An 18,252-nucleotide genomic window follows, 5' to 3' on the forward strand; every position below is an offset into this window, starting at 1 on the left:
GAGTGACACAGATGTCTAGCAAAGGGGCTTTTCTCTTAGTAAAGTTGTGGTAGGTGCAGTGGAAACGCAAGGCAATCTACATGCTTGTCAAATTGTGCCTAGGTAAGAACAGAGTCCTCTCCATGAACGTCTCTCATTTGTTCACTCTTAAATTATTCAGGCTCTGACAGCCCCTGAAAAGAAAAGAACGGAATAAGAATAAGTTGCAAGTGGTGCAGGGCAAGAGCGGACACCACGTAACCACCAAGAACAACGAGGTTGGGGTGTTTGACGACAGACACACTGCAGCTGGAGCCTCCAGGGCTGGTGCCCAAAGCAGCTTCCTCCACGCCCTCGTCCTCCAGAAACACTAGCGGAAAATACAATCTCACAGCAAAGGTACTGGTTGGGATGGAATAAAAGAAGTAATGAATGAAGTAAATGCAAACAGCGCTTTGGAAATAAAACACACAGATAAGAACTGCTGGTGCTTGTGATGTTTTGCTCTTTGAACACGGCACAGGGAAATGGCTAAGCAGCTTGGAGACTTATAACTGCATGCTCAGGACTATCGGTTAGACTTGTGGGAAGCTTTAAATCGCTCAGCTTAAGTAGGAAAATCAGAACATCACTTGCCATCCCATATAGCACTCAATCACACGATCTATGCCTTGGTTTTTCATCTGACAGTTCTCCAGGGCAGGGAGCAGTTCTGTGAGGAACCTTCCCTATGGTGCCAGTCAACAAGTTTATCAAATTTCAGGTGACAAAATCACTACTACACTCTATCTGCGTCAACAAGAAAGATGGGATGGGAACTTGTCTCAGAGAGCATCTGCTGCATGGGAACAGGAGGGCTCTCTGCAGCACTCTGCCAAGGTCTCAGCCCTCTGAAGCTGTGCAAGTGCCTTGACCCAGCCACCAGCCTTCCCAGTAAGGCTAGTCCTGAGAAACTCATTGATCTTGACTTCTGGAAGGCCACATGGAGCTTCCCATGGCTTTTACAGTGCCTACACCATTGCTCCTTACTAGCAGCATCCTCACGGAAAAAATTCTACATCCAGCTTAGGAGAGATGTGCAGGTGCACTGCATGAACTGCACTGCTTCATCCCCAGCTGCATTACTGCCTCTAATTGCATATAGCCATAAAAACGCTCTATCAAGCAACATGTCTAATAAGTGATTGTCATTACATAAGCTGTCTTTTTTATTGCTGAGTAGTTGCTTTCTTTTGGCTCCACCTTTCAAAGTAATTCGGAAAAAGAAACACTTATTTGAACACAACAGCAAGGGCTGGACTGGTCTAGCAGTAAGAGGCTCTTTGATTTTGCAACGACAGAATGTCTGTCACAGACATCAACCTGCCTGATAGTTTGATATCTCCAGGACAAGTGACTGCCGTGAATACTCAGCAAGCATTAGCCTTTAGACATTTGTCTGGGGCTTGCCTTGCTTGAGGTTTTTCTTAGACACACTGCCGGATCAAATTTTACAGCAGTGCAGCTCTGAGCAGCTACAGACCTCCCTGGGCAGCCCAGGATGTTCAAGCCTGAGTAATTTCTCCGATACTAAAACAAAGTCAACTAAGATGCTGCGGTCCGCTCAGCACCTGCCCCCTGGCAGGACCTGTGCTTTGCTTTTGTGGAGCTGAAGTTACTACTGTAATATTCAAAGTGTTTTCCTCCTTACCTAAAGCTATGGTTTCCCTTCTGCTGCCCTAGAAAGGATCTGTGTTGATTAATACTTATTCCATTTCCTAACAAAATCTATTCAGCCTCCACATACTTCAGCTGAGAGCAATGTTTGAGTATCATGTTGATCCTCAGGGTTCAAACTACAGAAGGTACAAAGAATACCAAACTTGAGGCACTTCAGCAGTATTAGCGGTGAATCATCTTTTTACATTTTACCACTCCAATACATTCGGATCTAAATACATTTGCATTTCTAATTAAACCAGATTACCATTAGTAACTAAAGAATGTCTTAAATCAGAATCCTCAGGCCATAAAAGCTAACTGCATGATGCTAAAACTGGATTTCAAAAATATACATATTATACCCCCTGCAGGATTAATTAGGCAACATCTCTTCAAAAGAGTTCTCAAAAGTGTATTTATTCAGCATGTGGTTAAATTATACTGGGTTGTGCAACACATTTCATAGCCTGCCTTGGCACACGCTTCTGCTGCAGCAGACAGCTGGGGCCTTGTTCCTCAGGGGTGCTCAACATGGGCAAATCTGATTTGGGAGCGCAGCAAACCCCAGCTGATGAGGAGGAACACACATGCTGGTTCATGCTCTCTTCCTCACAACCGCCGAGATGCTGCCTTCACCCCCATGCAATCGCATGTACCGCTGCGCAGTGGTGGTCGCTTTGGCCTCAGTTCACTGGTGCCACTGAACTAGATGATCTCGGGTATGCCTGGTGTGCTTCCAGGACACATATAAATCTGGAAGCTATGATGGCTGAGTATTTGATGCTCATTTTTTCACCAATTTCCTTCGTGACCTCAAGAAAGTTTCAGAGTGCTTAGTGACTGTAATGTGTTTTTGGATAGGTTAAGACTGTGCTGCGTGTCTTGGGGATGTAGGAAATCTCTGTTCACTAAAGCTGCACGTGTATTATGAAGGGAGGAGAAATAAAAACCAGCACAGCATAACGGCATATCCTCAGCTGCTATGCTCTGTAGCTGTAATAGTCAGCAAGCCTAAACTGCATGAAAAAGTGACCCCAGTGGATTTAGCTGTAGCTGGGGATGTGCAACTCTCAGCTCTCCTTGTGCTCCATGTGAAATATGAACATGGAAAAATGCCCGAAAACATAACGACAGAGACACCTCCAGAGTCATTAAATCCAGTCCCTTCTCATCACGGGTAAGAGCCCATCTCTTTCCTAAATCACAAAATGGTTTGGGTTCGAAGGGACCTTAAGGACCAACTAGCTCCTACCCCACTGCCATGGCAGGGACACCTTCCACTAGACCAGGTTGCTCAAAGCCCCAGCCAGCCCGGCCTTGAACACTGCCAGGGGTAGAGCACACACAACTTCTCTGAGCAACCCGTTCCACTCTCTTACCACGCTCACAGTAAAGAATTTCTTCCTAACGTCTAATCTAAATCTACCCTCTTTGTTTAAAACCCTTGTCCTATCACTGCAAGCCCTACTAAAAAGTCTGTCCCTATTAATTCAGTTGTGCTAGTGAACAAGGGATCGTGGCTCAAAACCGACATATAGAGTGTACTTGTGCTTTTCTGTATTCAGCAATATTAAAATTCCATGTTTAATTTACAACCTTCCAATACAACTGGTAACAATCTCCACCAGAAACCACTTACTGGTTCCTTGGGATCATGTTTGCTAATGGGTTCCCAGCAGGTCTGGCTTCCAGGCTTCACCACCTTAAGCAACTCTACAGCCTTGAAGATAATTTTGCAGGAATCCAAGATTTCAGAGTTGTTGAGCTCTACCAGGACTAGCAACAGCTGTAACACATGGAACAACTGAGTGCACTGGGGCGCAATACAGGCAACAGGATAGGTATCACTCATGTGCAACACACAAAACGAGAGATGTATTTTTCACGTTTTCCAGAAGTACTGGGCAACCACAGTTCCTGTATAGTAGAGGAGCACCCATAAGCATTGGGAAGTGCTGGGATGTGAGGGAGTAAGAAACTAGCCAGAGCTATAGTGGGCTTTCTGCAATGTGATATAACATATGCTGCATCAGAGAAAATCAAACGTGTATGTGAACTGAAGCATATATAATGGCTCTCTCCCTGTCAAAGAGAAGAAACTCCCATGGCTGTTCTACTATTAACTGCTGTAACTCAGTTTGCATGCTCTATGTCTCATCTCATTAGGACTTCACTGGTGAAATTTTCATATTTTGTCCTAATTATCTGAAAGGAGCCCAGGTGATGTGTGTGATTTCGGTGTTCTCGGTCTGCCAGGGAGAGGATTGTGGGGCCAGTCCAGGACAGAGGCTGACGGATCAAGAGGCATGTCAAACTCAACGGGAAACCCAATGAGATGCACTAACTACATTTAATCCAAGGGATGGTTTGTGTTTCAGCACAATCAACCACATGAAACATCATGAACTAAAAGCAAACAGGTTAATTTTTGGTTATTCTAACGGCAAAGAACATTAGTCAAGGGAGACATTTTTGAGCATCTCATCAGGTATTTTCTAATAATTCTTTACAATGCTGAAGTCCTACAGATGGCCTACAGATTTGTTTTCTTAAAACAGCCAGATGTGCTTCTGTAGCTGTTTTAAAAGGTATCTCTACATGACATTGAATTGTGTGATGCAATATAAGCAATTGAACTGTTCTGCAATAGCAACTGATACGTAGTGGCTAAATGGGCAGAAAACTGGATTTCCTTAGTGAATCGAAAACCACATCTGCAGATCCCTGCTGTAAGCACTGGCAGCCCGATCTAGTCTTCTCTTTTGAAAAGAAACTGCAGCTTTTGCCAAAACTGAAAATGTTAACAAGACAAGAATTACACTGAAATGTAACAGTGTTCTGGTGTGTTTGAGAAGTATCTTGACGCTATTTTTAGACTGAAACATTTTGAGGTTTGGGGTTTTTTAACTTTAAAATGATAGCTTAATTTTCCTAATACACAAGTTTTAACAAGGTATATGCTGTAATGTAACAGGGTTTGGGGAAAAAAAACAAAATCCTTCTGGGGTCATGCAAAGTAACTTCCCTTTTTGTTTCACTTCAGAACGGATAGATTTTATTTGAGCATCCGTGCATTGAATTCCTAAACAATACATCTATCTGGCACTTATTTTATAGTAAAGCAGCACGTTTAATTACCCCATGTTCTTTGCAGTGAACAGGGAGCTACCCAAGCTATATTTTTCACAATTATCTGTTCTCTTTCCCTTAGAATAAAGTCTCCCTTCTTCAGGCTTTTGACAAGATGAATAAAGCCTTGTGTATTCTTATACCCTTCTTGGAATGAACGCAAAGTTTAGGAGCTTTGCCTGCATAAAAGCAAACCCCATGTTTTTTTAAAACTGGATGAATTTATGGAAGTTGAAAACAATGCAGCAGTCTGAATAACAAGGGTCCTCACCACACATTCACCCCTGGACTACTAACTGAACGCTGATTTTTATAGAAGATCTTGCTATCTATTTTACACATATGAATTAAGATCTGAAAGTTTATTTTCTGTACAACTTTTGTCACATCCTGTATATAACTATATCTCAAAAGATAAGGCTCCAAGATCAGTCACATAAGGGAGACACAAAGCTGGAGGATGAGGGGCTAGCTTGCATGGACAGAGTTAGTTGTCTAGCAATGTGTGCAACTTTCAAAAAAAAAAACAAACAAACAAACAAAAAAAAAAAAACCAAAAAACCCACCACGCTAGTATTACTTGGATCTTAAGAACTGAGAGAAAGTTGCTAAAGCAACCCAAACACTGGCACCGATATGATAAACATCAGATATACACAAAGTGGCTGGTGGAAGATGAGAGCAGTGAGCAGAGACTCACATGCAGCAACCAGCACTTGAAAAAACCTCAAACCTCCTATGCTCTTGGATACTTCATATTTTGCAGTAACACAGACTCACTGTATCCACGAGCAAGGTTTCTACTTTCAAAAAACCCTCCTGTGAACAGGTAGGATTTAACAACACTTGAAACTAAGTAACCCTAAGAAGAGCTCGCTGTTCCCCCAAGCCTGCCAACTGAGCAGCGGTCGTGCTGCTCTTTCAGCTGTCCATGTTCAGAAGTTGCTTATCAGCCTCAGGACTTCCCCTGCTGAAATCCTCCTACGTCTCATAGCCATGTTCAAGGGAGGACATGCCCACGCACACAAACACTAACAGGTTCAGACCAGTAAGTCTTTATTTACCCCAAAAGGCTGGCATGGGGACTGTCGGGCACGCATTTGGGACACGCTTAACTTCTGACTATCAGGAGAGTGTAAAGCAGTTGTGGGAAAGCACATTTCCACACTAACAAAAAGAGCAATTTTTTTTGCTAGCAGTATTCACCTTGTCATGTTAATCCTGCTTGCTCAACTGAGCAGCATTTTCATCAACTCTTTTGTCCCTTCCAATAACTATCTGCCATGACCTACTCTGACTCCTGACTCAGCCTGCAGAGGTGGGAAAACACAAGACTTGGAAGAGATGTTCCTGTCATGGCCTTAGCAGTTTTCTCTTAATAGAACTGGAAGAAAATAACAACAACCCTCCCAAACCTCACCACAGCCACTTGCTTGTGAACCTGCCAGGAGAAACTGCCGAGCACAACTCTGGTCTGAGAGGGAGAGACTGCCCACAGACCAGTACACTTGATCCTCTTGACTCTACTGAGATACAACTAATGAGCAACAGATGGACTTCACCCAAGGAGTATATTTGGGGAAGGTAACAGTTTCCTCATATTTCTCATTCAGGAAGGGCCAGGAAATTAAGTGAGCTTGGTTGACACCCTTAATTTTACTATTGTTTTCTCCTCTGCCTCAGTTTTGACGGAACTGCTTTGGACATGCATTCCATTATGCTTTACACAGTGTAACCATGGCTCAGCCTGAAACACTAAATAAAATATGTTCAAATTAGGAAATGTTATGGGCTTGAATATATTACTGCAGATAACTCTCTTGCTACCACTCAGCACAAAGGTACCAGTTTCCTTAGCAAAGCTCTGCAGCTCGCTGTAACACAGTGTCAGCACCTTCTATAAAAAGCACCATCAGATCTCACTTTTTACCTAATGAAGAAGTAACTTTCATTAACATGCTGTTGACAGCCCTTGTAATGATGCTGGTTTGCCTAACTTCCAGTTAAGGCTGTTTCTGACCAGCTAGCAAGGATGTACAAGGTGGCTGAACTCCCTTCACTGCACATTAGTCACCACCACTCTGTCAAGAGCAGCTTGCTTTGTTAATCTTAAGAGCAAAGAGGTTCACCAGACTGAGCCAGCAACAAATCAGACCTGGGGAAGGACAGCAAGAAGAGGAAAAGGAAGGAAAAAAAGAGGAGGACAGGAAAACATACAAACACATGCAGAATGAAGAGCAAAGATAGGAGAGAGAAGAAGCTGGAGGGACAGGAAATTTTAGAGCTTTACCAGGAGCTTAGCACAGACACAAACCCACTGAATCTTTCATTTTTAACACACTGAAATTAAGTTTCTTGTGCTCTGAAAAAGAGATGTTTGGACACGACCAGCAGTCTGCTCAGAAGAGCAACGGTTCAAGGAGGCAGAGGGGGCATGTTCTTTATTGAAGCCAACATGGTGCATCTACTTAAATCCATCTTCCCTGTTTCTGGCTACCCTCAAGTAAAAAAGTGTTTTATACTCTCACCTGAAGCTACTCTGCAGCCACACAGTATTACTTAGAACACAGTGTAAGGTGTTGCACTGTAAAATTATGCCAACGATAGATTGCTTTTAACCACAGACCCTTTTCTTTGAGTTGTACCAGCTTCTCAAGTCCAGTAGACAGGAACATCTCTCTCCTTGTGCTCGAAGAGCAGCACTTCCTACACCTTGTTAGTGCTTTCCACCCTCCCGGTGCCCCTTTGAGCAACGAGACCCCAGAGTGCTCCACACTGCGCTAAAACTGAATGAGCCAAACTACAGCAAAGAAATGTCCTGTAAATAAGGCCCTGGGTGTAATAGAGCACACAGAACTTAACTTCTAGGTTAAATCTGAGTCACTGACTGGTCTTTACAGCCCCCTGTGCATCAGAGCCTGGCCTTCAGTCTCCACCTGACCCAAGCTCCATGCACCCACGGCTGAGCTTCAGAGCTCTGTGCTGAAGGTAGTGCAGAGCAATGGCACTCACTGGCTGGACTTTACTCTGTTTAAAGGCAACAAAGCTTTGACCTTGTCACATTCAAGGCTTGAAGCTGGCCGTTTGCTTTACAAAAGACATTTCACAAAGCAGGAACCCTTGATATCTTTGCTTTCTTTCGTCAGGATCCTTTTGAAGGAACCTCTAATCTGAGCTACCTAGAAAACTGGGGAGATCAACTGCCTGTTAAAAGAAAACAAGGTATATTCAACTGCAAATCCTGGACTGATTTCTAAGGAGAGTTCAATGACTTTCTAGTTATCAGAAGGCAATTAGATTTTGAACCCTCTTTATCAGTGCTTTCTGGGCCAGTTTTGGAGCACTAAGAAGCATCCCCTTACACTAGGCCACTTTGCATTTGTGTATTTAGGCGATACAGCAAAAAGCCTCGCTTGCCTACTCTTGGCTGATTAAGACCATTGGCCTAAAGGCTGTGCAAGTCTACTGCTCTTAGCTACCCCTTTATATGGCTGAAAGCAAGTGACAGACTCTTGTTCTGAAGCACTCCTATATTAGGATTCCTATCTCTCCAGAACAGACAAGTAGTCCTTATTTAGTTCATGCAGGGGACTATCAGGGACAGAGCAAAACTGCAAATGGTACTAAGTGTCAGTTGCTTTCTCTGGATAGACCCCAATAACTTTGTCCATGGGCAAAGCTGACAAGATCAGAAACTTACTAAAAGAAACAAGCAAAGAAGCAATATCAAGGTCTCTACTGCTGCAATAGACAGGTTAAGATTGATGCAAAGAGTAGTTTGAGTTATCTGTCAAAATCCTTCAGAGAAATGCCCAGTTACACAAAATGTACGTACTTCATGATACACTGGGGACACAGGGTTTAAGTTTTTTCAGCTCTGCATTATCGTTGATCTGCTAAATATCAAGCATCCACATCACTTCCTAGCTCCATGACATGAAAAGCACTGACACAGCTTGTACCGACACAACCTGTGTTTAAGCATAGACTGCATGCTCATCGTCTCAATTTCTCTCACCGGACGGTTCTTATTGGCACAACAAAACCTACGCAGTTCTTGCAAAAGATCAAGATACATCAGGCATCTGTCACCAGGAAAAAAAAAATAATAGAGAGCCAAATTTCCAAAGGCAAAGGGAAGGTCATTTATGGGGCAGCAGCGAGAACAGTTCCAAGGCGTTTCACATCCACCTTAAATGCAAACTAGAGCCACCTATTCGCACTGCAAGTCTGAGATCAGTGAGAAGCCCAGGGACTAACGGCATCTCCCCAGAAGCCAAGATAACCACTGACAATGCAGCATACATGAAGTCAGAGTTTCAAAGGTCTGGTTGCCACATTAAAACTTGCCACAGAAGCGCACTGGTGCTATGGTCTGGGGCACCTAAACCCCTCATCAAATGTCAGGTTTGGTACCTGCTTACATTCAGGGAGTACTTCCACCATCTGACTACTTCTGGTTTTCTTTAATAAATACAGCATAACAGATAGCCTTTTACAGCTCTTTGGCCAAAGTTTCCTGCCAAGGCCATGAGAGAAGTAAAGCGATTGGTATACACAACACCTTTTGTTGCTAACCCAGTAAACTAGAACTGCAAGCACAGTTAACATTTCAAAAGGAGAGAGAAGAGCCAGCTGTTTCTCCTTCCCCCTTTTAGAGTCCATTGCAGGCAGGACAGGCAACAGGGAGGTTTTAATCTGATATAACCTTTTAAAGACCAGAGCCATGCCAGAGAGCTCAAATACTGCTCCAGCCTGCTGCACAGGCCAACACATTAAAGCACAGGCTATCCGAGAGACTTGGCTTCCCCAGCAATTTAGTACCACAACATTTCTGTTAGCAGCCCTACCACTACAACCAGGTTACGTGTTTCTTTTCAAAGGCTGCAAAACAGCAGGGTTTTGTGCATTGACCTCAAGAGTCACTTCTTTGGCATGAAGTAGTGTGTTCTCCCCAGGCTGAAAAAGATCAACGTCTTAGGAAATCATGGCAAACTCCATCACCAACTAGCTTGCTGCTGTCACCACATAAGTGTGACTCTAGCTCAATAACTTGGGGAAACAGGGCTCCTGCATTGCAAATATATGCCTCAAGAAATTAGCAAGCCCACCCGTCCTCAAAGTCATCTTTAGCTGGGGATGTACGAACTGGTTTCACAATTACCAAAAAACTGCATTTAAAAGTTTTAGTTTTTAAAAAAGGACCCAAAACATAAGAAAAGGCGAAGTTTCATTCAGGACATGGTTGCTTGGCCATTCAGAGCGCAGGAAACACTGAAATACCATAACACTGATCTTCAAAAAACTCACGTTGCCCAGAACAAATTCAAGAGCCCGTGTCACAGCATAAAGCCTACAGGCTGGGGCACCTTCAGCCAATGCACCGAAGCCGCACTGCTCATTGTAAAAGCCGGATTTTTATTTCCTTTTGCAGATGCTCTAGCTGCCATGGCTTTCCCACATCCCTCTCAGTGTTTCAGCTTCCCCAGACCTTCCCACATCACCATTCCGAGATTTGTGAACTGTGAGAAACAGATGTTCTCAAAGCATTCTGCTCCTATCCAAGCCCAAGAAAGACTCGAAAGGAAAAAAAGAAAAAAACAACAAGAAAAAGAAATCTCACTTAAGCAAATACTTCTCCCCACCCTATTGACCTTACAGTCCCAGGGTGTTTCCTACCAGCAGCGATAAAATGTATCCCGTCAACTCCAGCCCGCTCCCTCGCCGTGCCCGCGGCCGGTCGCCCCGCCGCTCCCCACCCGGGGGTCCCGGCCGCGCCGGGGGGTCCCGGCCACCCCCCACCGTCACCTGCCGCGGCCCCCGCCCGTCCCCGCGGCACGGGGGCAGGCGGCGGGGGGCTGCCGCCTTCCGGGGTCCCCGCAGAGCCCCGGGCCCCGCTCCCCGGGCCCCACCGACCTTTGCAGGCGCAGCAGCAGCAGCACTTCGCCAAGAGCCATCCTACACCGGAGCGGGCGGGATAGCCGCGCCTGCCCGCTTTCATGCTGCCTTCGGGCCGCTCATGGCAAAGCGCCACCGGCCCGCTCGGGAAAAACAACAGCGCGCAACAAAAATAACAAAAAAAAAAAAAAAGCCCTAAAGCCAAAACAATATTTTTAAACCGCCGTGCTAAGCGGCCGCGGCGCCCAGCAGCCGCTGTCCCCGCCGCGCCGGGCGCGCACCTCCGGGGGCGGGGCGGGGGCGGGGCGGAGGGCGGGGCGTCCCGCGGCCGTGGCACCGCCTCCTGCCGGCGCGGCGGGACGGGGCTCCCGCTGCTCCCGCTCCGGCTGCAGGGAAACGAGCTCTCGGGGGCGGGAGCTGCTGCAGCCGCTGCCTTCAGCCGTCCGGCCGCCGTCCGGGGCCGGCAGCGAGAAATAGACGCCGCCTGGCAGGAAGCCTGCTAAGGCTGATACGCCGTGGAGCGGGGGTCCTCCGAAGTCTTTAAAAGGGAAAACCTGTAGCGCTGGGGGTTTTTGTTAAGGTTCACAACTTTCCAGGGTTTTTTTCCCAGTGTCATGCCTTAGCATCTGACAGCTAAAACTTTTTACAGCTAGTTGGAAACACTGACCAGCCCGTCGTGATCCCAGTGGCGCTGCCCGCCCGTTCCCTGCGCCTGAAGTACCGTAGGTAGACGCTGTGTTCTTCTGACACGTGGACCAGGACGCCTGAGAGCCACAAACACAGCTTGCTCTGGAAGCTGCCCACCTGTTTTGTCAGGATTTCCCACCTAAAGCATGGAAAACCGGAGGTGCCAAAACCTTCCCGAACCTTGCTGGAGGCAGCTGGCAGGAGAGGTCGGGCAGGATTCCAGAGCAGCGGCATCATAGTTTTGCACTCTTGCACAGAAAGCTGACCAGACCCAACAAGCTGCTTCTCCCGGGCGTAATTACATATTCAGAGGGAAGAGCAGAGGGGAGATGTGCTGTGCTTTGTGCCTCGGTGTGCCAGCAGGCTGCACCAATGCCACAGGCTAGTGATCTGGACTAAGGCTTTTGGTTTTGCTGCCTAATGGCTTTGGGGTAAGCGATGCTCCTGTGGAGCCCAGGGCTGTTTCTGGACAGGAGGTCAGGGCTGCGGCTTCACCACAGTGTTCACAAACCCACCTTGGGTCGAACCTGTGCAGTGGGTGCTGCTGCCTAGGGGCAGGCCTGTGCTGGATGACTTCTGCTGTAGCTGTGAGGTGGGATCCCGTGAACTCTAGAGCCATCCTGGCAGAAGGACTGCAGTACCTGGTGCCAGAGACCTTCCCTGAGAGACTTTGTCCACCACATTGGCAAATATGACGCTTTCCTCCTTCATTTGTGTCTGCGCTATAGGAACTGTTCTCTGACTACAGCCTCACTGGAAGGACTGACAACCTCACAAGCCTGGAGCATGCAAAATTTTCCTGCCTATGACCTTGAGCACCAAGGTGCTTTTCAATACCTAAGAATGAAGAGAACCTTAACTCTGTTTCCACGGCAGTTTCTTGGGGGCGCACTCAAGGCTCTTGCCTGTAGCTGGGAGATAATATGTCTCACCGGAAGCAGAAACTGCAGCTGCAGCTGGAGAAGGAAGAGGTGGACTGGGAACCAGCTAGGACACCCCCACCCTTTCCCTACAGACTGTTTTTTCCTGCCATGGTGCCCCAGGCAGCAGTGCTTCAGGTGGCTGTTTCAGCTACCTGCAGTGCCAGGCAGAAAGAAGGCATGAGCTTAGGGCCTCCCAGTGATCCAGGGGACTTGCACGAGAAGGCAGCTCTTCACTTCTCTGCTTTCTGCTTTGTACCGCATCTCTCTCTTCACTCCCTCACACCATGGCCACCTTCTGCCCTATGGGCTGGCTGCCTCCCACCTAACCTGAGCCTGCTTTGTGCAAACAGAAAAAAGGGGTAAGTGAAGATGCTTTTCACTGGCATTTTGCTGTTCCTGTGGCACCTGCCCAGAGCTGTGATACAGGCTCTAGTTCAGGAACGCTCCTTACACAGTGCTTAGCACGCCACAGCCCTGCTCCTGGCAGGTTTAAAAAGCCATCAGAAGAAAATCTTTAAGAATCCTCATTGAAGAAACTAGGAAAGATCCTAAAAGTAGCATTTCACCCCTAAATCCCCACGACTCTCGGGCAAGTTGGCTGCTGTGTGGACCCATGTCGGGGCAGCAGCCTGGAGGTGCGCAGGGCCAGTAGCAGGCAGAGGGCAGGGGCAGTGGGGGCGAGGGGCAGCAGGGACAGTGGGCAGCGGGGACAGCAGGTAGTGGGGACAGTGGGTAGTGGCAGGGGCAGCAGGGACAGCAGGCAGTGGCAGGGGGCAGCAGGAACGAGGGGCAGGGGCAGCAGGGATGGCAGGCAGGGGCAGTAGCACGAGCAGTGATGTTGGTGGGCAGGGGACAGTGGCCGGGGGACAGCGAGCTGTGAGGACAGCAGGTAGTGGGGACAGTGGGTAGGGGCTGCAGCAGCAGGCAGCAGGGACAGCAGACAGGGGCAGCGGGGATGGTGGGCAGGGGACAGTGGCTGGGGGACGGCGGGCAGGGGCAGTGGCAGGAGCAGTGGGGACGGTGGGCAGGGGCAGCGGCAGGGGCTGCGGGGACGGCAGGCAGGGGACAGCAGGCAGTGAGGACAGCAGGTAGCAGGGACAGCAGGTAGCGGGGACAATGGGTAGGGCAGCAGCAGGGCAGCGGAGACAGTGGGTAGTGGCAGCGGCAGCAGGCAGGGGCAGTGAGGACGGCGGGCAGGGTACAGCGGCCAGGGGACAGCGGGGCCCCCTAGCGGCGGGTCGCGGCGGCGCCGAGCAGCGCCCACGGGCCCGGGGAGCGCCGCGCCGCAGGCACAGCGGTACCGGCGCTCGGGGTGACGCTGCAGTAACGGGGTGCTCAGACGGCGAAGCGTGAGGCGCTCAGGAGGGTTTTGAAGCAAGTCTGTAGCTCTTGCAATTGCGGCCAAACTTTAAACGTAATTAGGGTGCAATCTCAGCTCTGAACAACTGTTTACTTAATTAAAACAGAATTGAAGTCATTATTGTGAGAGGAAGCAGGCTTCCTCTGCCTCTGCTCTTAAATACACCTTCAGAAAGTCCGCAGATATACGAGTTGCTTTCATATGAAACCTGAGAGTGCCTCTAGAAATTACTTTTGCTGTAGAGGGGAAATAAGTTCTAATACTTTTATTCAGTCCTCTTGTGCAAAATTTGGGGTGACAGAGGCAAATACAAATTCCTGCACTGTCTCCAGTGCTCCCTCGTACCTGCAGCGGCTATTTCATTTTCTTAGGTTATAAACCGAGGGACCAATCTGAAGGAAACACAGGACAAAATAATTAGTGGATGTAAACTCACATGGCTTCATTTGGGTCAGCACGAACGCAGTGAAATACGCCTGGCCGAGGTCTGTAATGCAGAACAGCGACAGCATTTCTCCCATAGTAACAGGTGCTGTTTCCTTCCCCCCATCACATATAGAGGGATGTATAATGTAATAGCTGTCGGGAGCATCTGTCCGTTACTTATGCAAGTCAATCCTACATTGTGCTTTAGGGTGTAAAGTGATCTCTGCAGAAAATCCATCCCTACGGGCACCACTATCGCGGAGTAAGAAGTATTATGGCCGATTTATTTTTTTAATCCAATGAAGCTTAAGTATTAGCTACTCATTTCTTAGGAAGGAATAGGAAACCGACTGCCTTACAGAACTAACTCATAGATGGCGAAAGGAAGATGGATTCATACAATTTTAAATACGTCATTTAAACATGTGGCATGACTTGCAGAGACATATTCAGATAACGCAAGGACATGTATGAAATTTAAGCTTTGTCAACAGGGAGAGTTAGGCACCTCTGCAGACCAATTCAGGTGGTGCAGGCAAGACAGTAAACATGGATGTGTCGATAACCAGTCAGTGAGAAACACCAGGACCAAAGACTTAGTAGAACCTGTTTCTTGCTTATGGTCTTGTCTCAGTTCATGCAGAAATCAAGAGTTACGCAGCATCTTAAGGAGCCCAGTAGATGCTAGCTGACTAGTTTCATTACTGATTTTCCCACTTGCTTTCTGGGTGACTTGAGGGGAAAAAGATGACCATTTCATGCCCCAATTTTCCTGTGTGCAATAAAAGGATATTTGCATTTCACATTCCCTTTAAAGTGGTCTGAAAGAGAGATTAGACATCCTACACTCGACAACAAGAAGAGTTATTATTGTTTGATGTGTCTTGAAATGAGTGTGGCAAGATATGGCTCTGACATTATTGGCCTTTAGATTCAGTATTAAAAAGCATCAAAATCAATATGTCTTGCCTGCAAATGCTACTCACAAAAGCAGGTAAATCTGAACAATTGGAGGGAAAGCAGATTGGCAGAGGGAAGCAGTCCTTGCTCAACCAGCACATTGCAGTACATTATTCTTGGCTCTGGCTCCAGCTATTTTCAACAGCACTAAACATTCATTAGATTAAATCAAATGAGCCACATTCTTTAAAAATAGCCAGAGCCTTGTTGTGCCAGTTGGAAAAAACAACAACTTTATTGAGTACTAAAACAGATCAAATAAATCAAAAATAAATAAATAAATACAGTCATATTCCCTCCTGGCGCAAGGGAGCACAACTGCAAGGAGAGGTTTTTGGCTCCTCGGTTCAGCACAGTGGTAGGTAAAAAAAGAACATTCTCAACTAGCTAAAACAAACACAAGAAATATAGACAGTCCAGCACAAACTCCATGCTGGACTGCAACATAGGCATATGTTCACCAAATGTTAGAGTATCTCATTCCTGATCCCTCTGCTGCAGACGTCAGCACAGGGTGGGTTTATGGCAACTCAGTAGAGTTGCCATGATCAAACAGCAGCCTGGCCCACCAGCTCTACTGTGAAGCCTTAAAGGCCATGGCCAGACCTGTCTGCTCTCTGCGATGGACCTCATCTTTATGTACTGCACAACCCACCTCTCCCAAACATCCAAAGTGCCCTACTGACAGTAGCCTAACTTTCTTTCCCAATTTTCCTAATTTACAACCTTTTTTTTTTTCTTTCTCTGCATCCTACAAAGAACGAAGAGCCCACCAAAAAAAAAAAAAAAAAGGAAACTTATCCTCAAAAATGTCTTAAAAAGATCATCAAATAAGCAGCACGAGGTGGATGGCTGTAGAGCGGACTGTGGAATGAGATACATGTGCTTGCTTTGTTGTGATTCTGTCTGTTTCGAAGGAACTTTGAGCTGCCCCCCAAATACTCATGTATGTATAATCTAGAAGAATTTCATCCACTCTTCGGAGCAGAACAGACCTGCAGAACATGTCCCCCTTCAACTTCCAGCCTAACTTTGCCTCTCAGATATCTCAGAACAGATTCCTACATCGTCCAGTTCCTCTGGTTTCCTGGGCACAGGACCAATTCCACTATATATATGGCTTCTTGCTAAGCAGTAACCATCAGCTGAAAGTGAGTTGCTTAAGAAAACAGTTAGAGGCTGGTGTACAGTCCTGCCTTCCTCTAAGACACCAGCACAGGTTCACCTGCCCCTGGACTGGCTCTACCGCTTCAGCAAGGCTTTGCGTGAGCAGAGAGGATTTGTCTGGTCCTCCAGCGGTACCACCAGATGAGTTATGCTCAGATGAGGCTGCAGCAAAGAGCCTCCCCTCACAAACCAGCTGAACGTAAGACGTCCAGTGAGTGAAGCCATGTACCACATTGTGTTTGCTGGAGAGCTACACTGGACGGTAGACACATCCTGAATACCGGTCAGAATAAAAACCCCAACCCTTCAGCAGAAAACAGTGAAATAAAAATTGAACGCAGGTTTTGTGTTCCTTTCCTGAAGCACTTATCTCCATTAGAGCAGAGACATATCTTTGGGAGTTATTGCAGTACCCAATGATGGAAGACGCAAAGCATTAAAGTGCTGCCTTTTGGACATGTCTTGGCTCCTGTCTTACTGTGTTGGGCCTCAGCAGGGAAATTATGAGCCTATCTCAGCCCATCATGGTCTGCTTTGCAAGACAAGCAGGAGCCTCACCCACTTGTGCATGACAAAGGTGAGTTGTTTTTAGCAACTACAGGCTAATAGTGTAACACATGGATTCCCCACTTGCCAGTTTGGACTTGCTTGCTGTTGTTCTATTTGGATGGTACAAACCACAGCTAATTTTCTCTTTAAATGGAATTTCTCCTCCTTAGAGTAAGTTGTCACCTATTTTGGGCTTTTTTTGTGTGGTTTTTTTTGTTGTTGTTAGTTTTTTTTTTTTGTTTGATTTTTTAATGCAAGAGTATTCAGTCCATTTCCCTGAGATGTTTTGCAGAAAATTGCAAGTTCTGTTCATTACCCATCTCCTGCCCAGTATTCAACACATTTATGGTTCAAGGCAAGCTGAAAGACAAAATAAAAAACTGGCACACACCATTTGCTAGTTAGAGAGAATATTTCTCTGTTTGGCCACTCTGGAGGAATTGGGATATTTAATATTAAAATAAAATTCAATGTCAATATTGTAAACGTTTTTATTTATTTGGGCCAAATTATTGCATTAACTGTATTTTCCACTTCTCTTTTTTTCTAGGGTAAAAAGAATGCGGAGAAGTTCTTACCAGGCAATGTTTAGGATGGCAAAGCTTTCTGATTTACAATACCAGATCTAAGACAAGCATAAAAAAATCTGTAAAGCTGTTATTGAAGCTTATGGCAGGTATAAATAACAAGGGCACATAACAGGCAGCCTGCTGTGTGCAGAATTGGGGGAAAAAAGGTTTTAAAGCTATTTTTATCAGCTGGTGTAACGACTGGCTAGAAAACAACCCTTTTGCTTTTATCAGTATGAAGCACCTCTGCCTGCTTTTGTTCTTTAGTGTTCACATACTAGCAATAACGGCATTTTTAGGATGATAACTCTCTGGCAGGCAGGAATTCTGCTGATAACCTGTACAGAAATGTTGCTCCTGGGAACGTCAGTGAGACATTGCTAGTCTAGAACCAAATGCTCTAGAAATCCCCCTTCTGCCTGGTACCATCAGACATTGCCAAAAGCTGGACTTCTACACATTGGCATTTCCAGTCACCGTGAGACAGAAAAACCTGTTGTCTTTCTGTGATTGGGGCAAGTACATGATGTCATGGAGTATTTTTTAATTCCTATGTTCAGCCAATCTCTTGGTATGTAACATTACATGATAGTTCCATGAGCACTTTGAGTTGTTGAGAGCCAACAGCCCTGCCAAAACCCTTTGTTGCATTTTCTGTCTCTCCCAGGTGCCTGCTCCTTCCTGCCACTTCCCCTGTGCCAACAGAAACGTTTGTGCAGCCTCACATTGAATCTGATCTGCAAATGGATCCAGGTTAAAATTAACCTATGGTGGAAAAAAAAGTTAATTCTAGCCCAGATTGGTTCCTTGATCTGCCTTGGTTCTCCTGTCATTATTGTCCAGATTTTACTGCAAAAACCTGAAGGTATATGACTTGCATCACCTGTACTGCTGTACTATCTCC

At 46.4% G+C, this 18,252-nt stretch overlaps 1 protein-coding gene across 9 annotated transcripts in view; it reads right to left on the reverse strand.

Moving 5' to 3' along the window:
* KALRN (kalirin RhoGEF kinase) overlaps positions 1-18,252 on the reverse strand; it is a 528,347-nt gene that overhangs the window by 71,421 nt on the left and 438,674 nt on the right. Inside the window, exon 1 of one of the 9 annotated variants that reach the window (XM_040604677.1) lies at positions 10,726-10,983. The exons of the other annotated variants lie outside the window; for them this stretch is intronic. Coding sequence (XP_040460611.1) covers positions 10,726-10,810 — 85 coding nt within the window. The 5' untranslated portion in view covers positions 10,811-10,983. Of the gene's footprint in view, positions 1-10,725; positions 10,984-18,252 lie in introns of those variants that run through there. 9 annotated transcript variants of the gene reach the window in all.

This window comes from Falco naumanni, chromosome 8, assembly GCF_017639655.2.
Source record: "Falco naumanni isolate bFalNau1 chromosome 8, bFalNau1.pat, whole genome shotgun sequence".
In the NCBI taxonomy this organism is placed as follows: Eukaryota; Metazoa; Chordata; class Aves; order Falconiformes; family Falconidae; genus Falco; species Falco naumanni.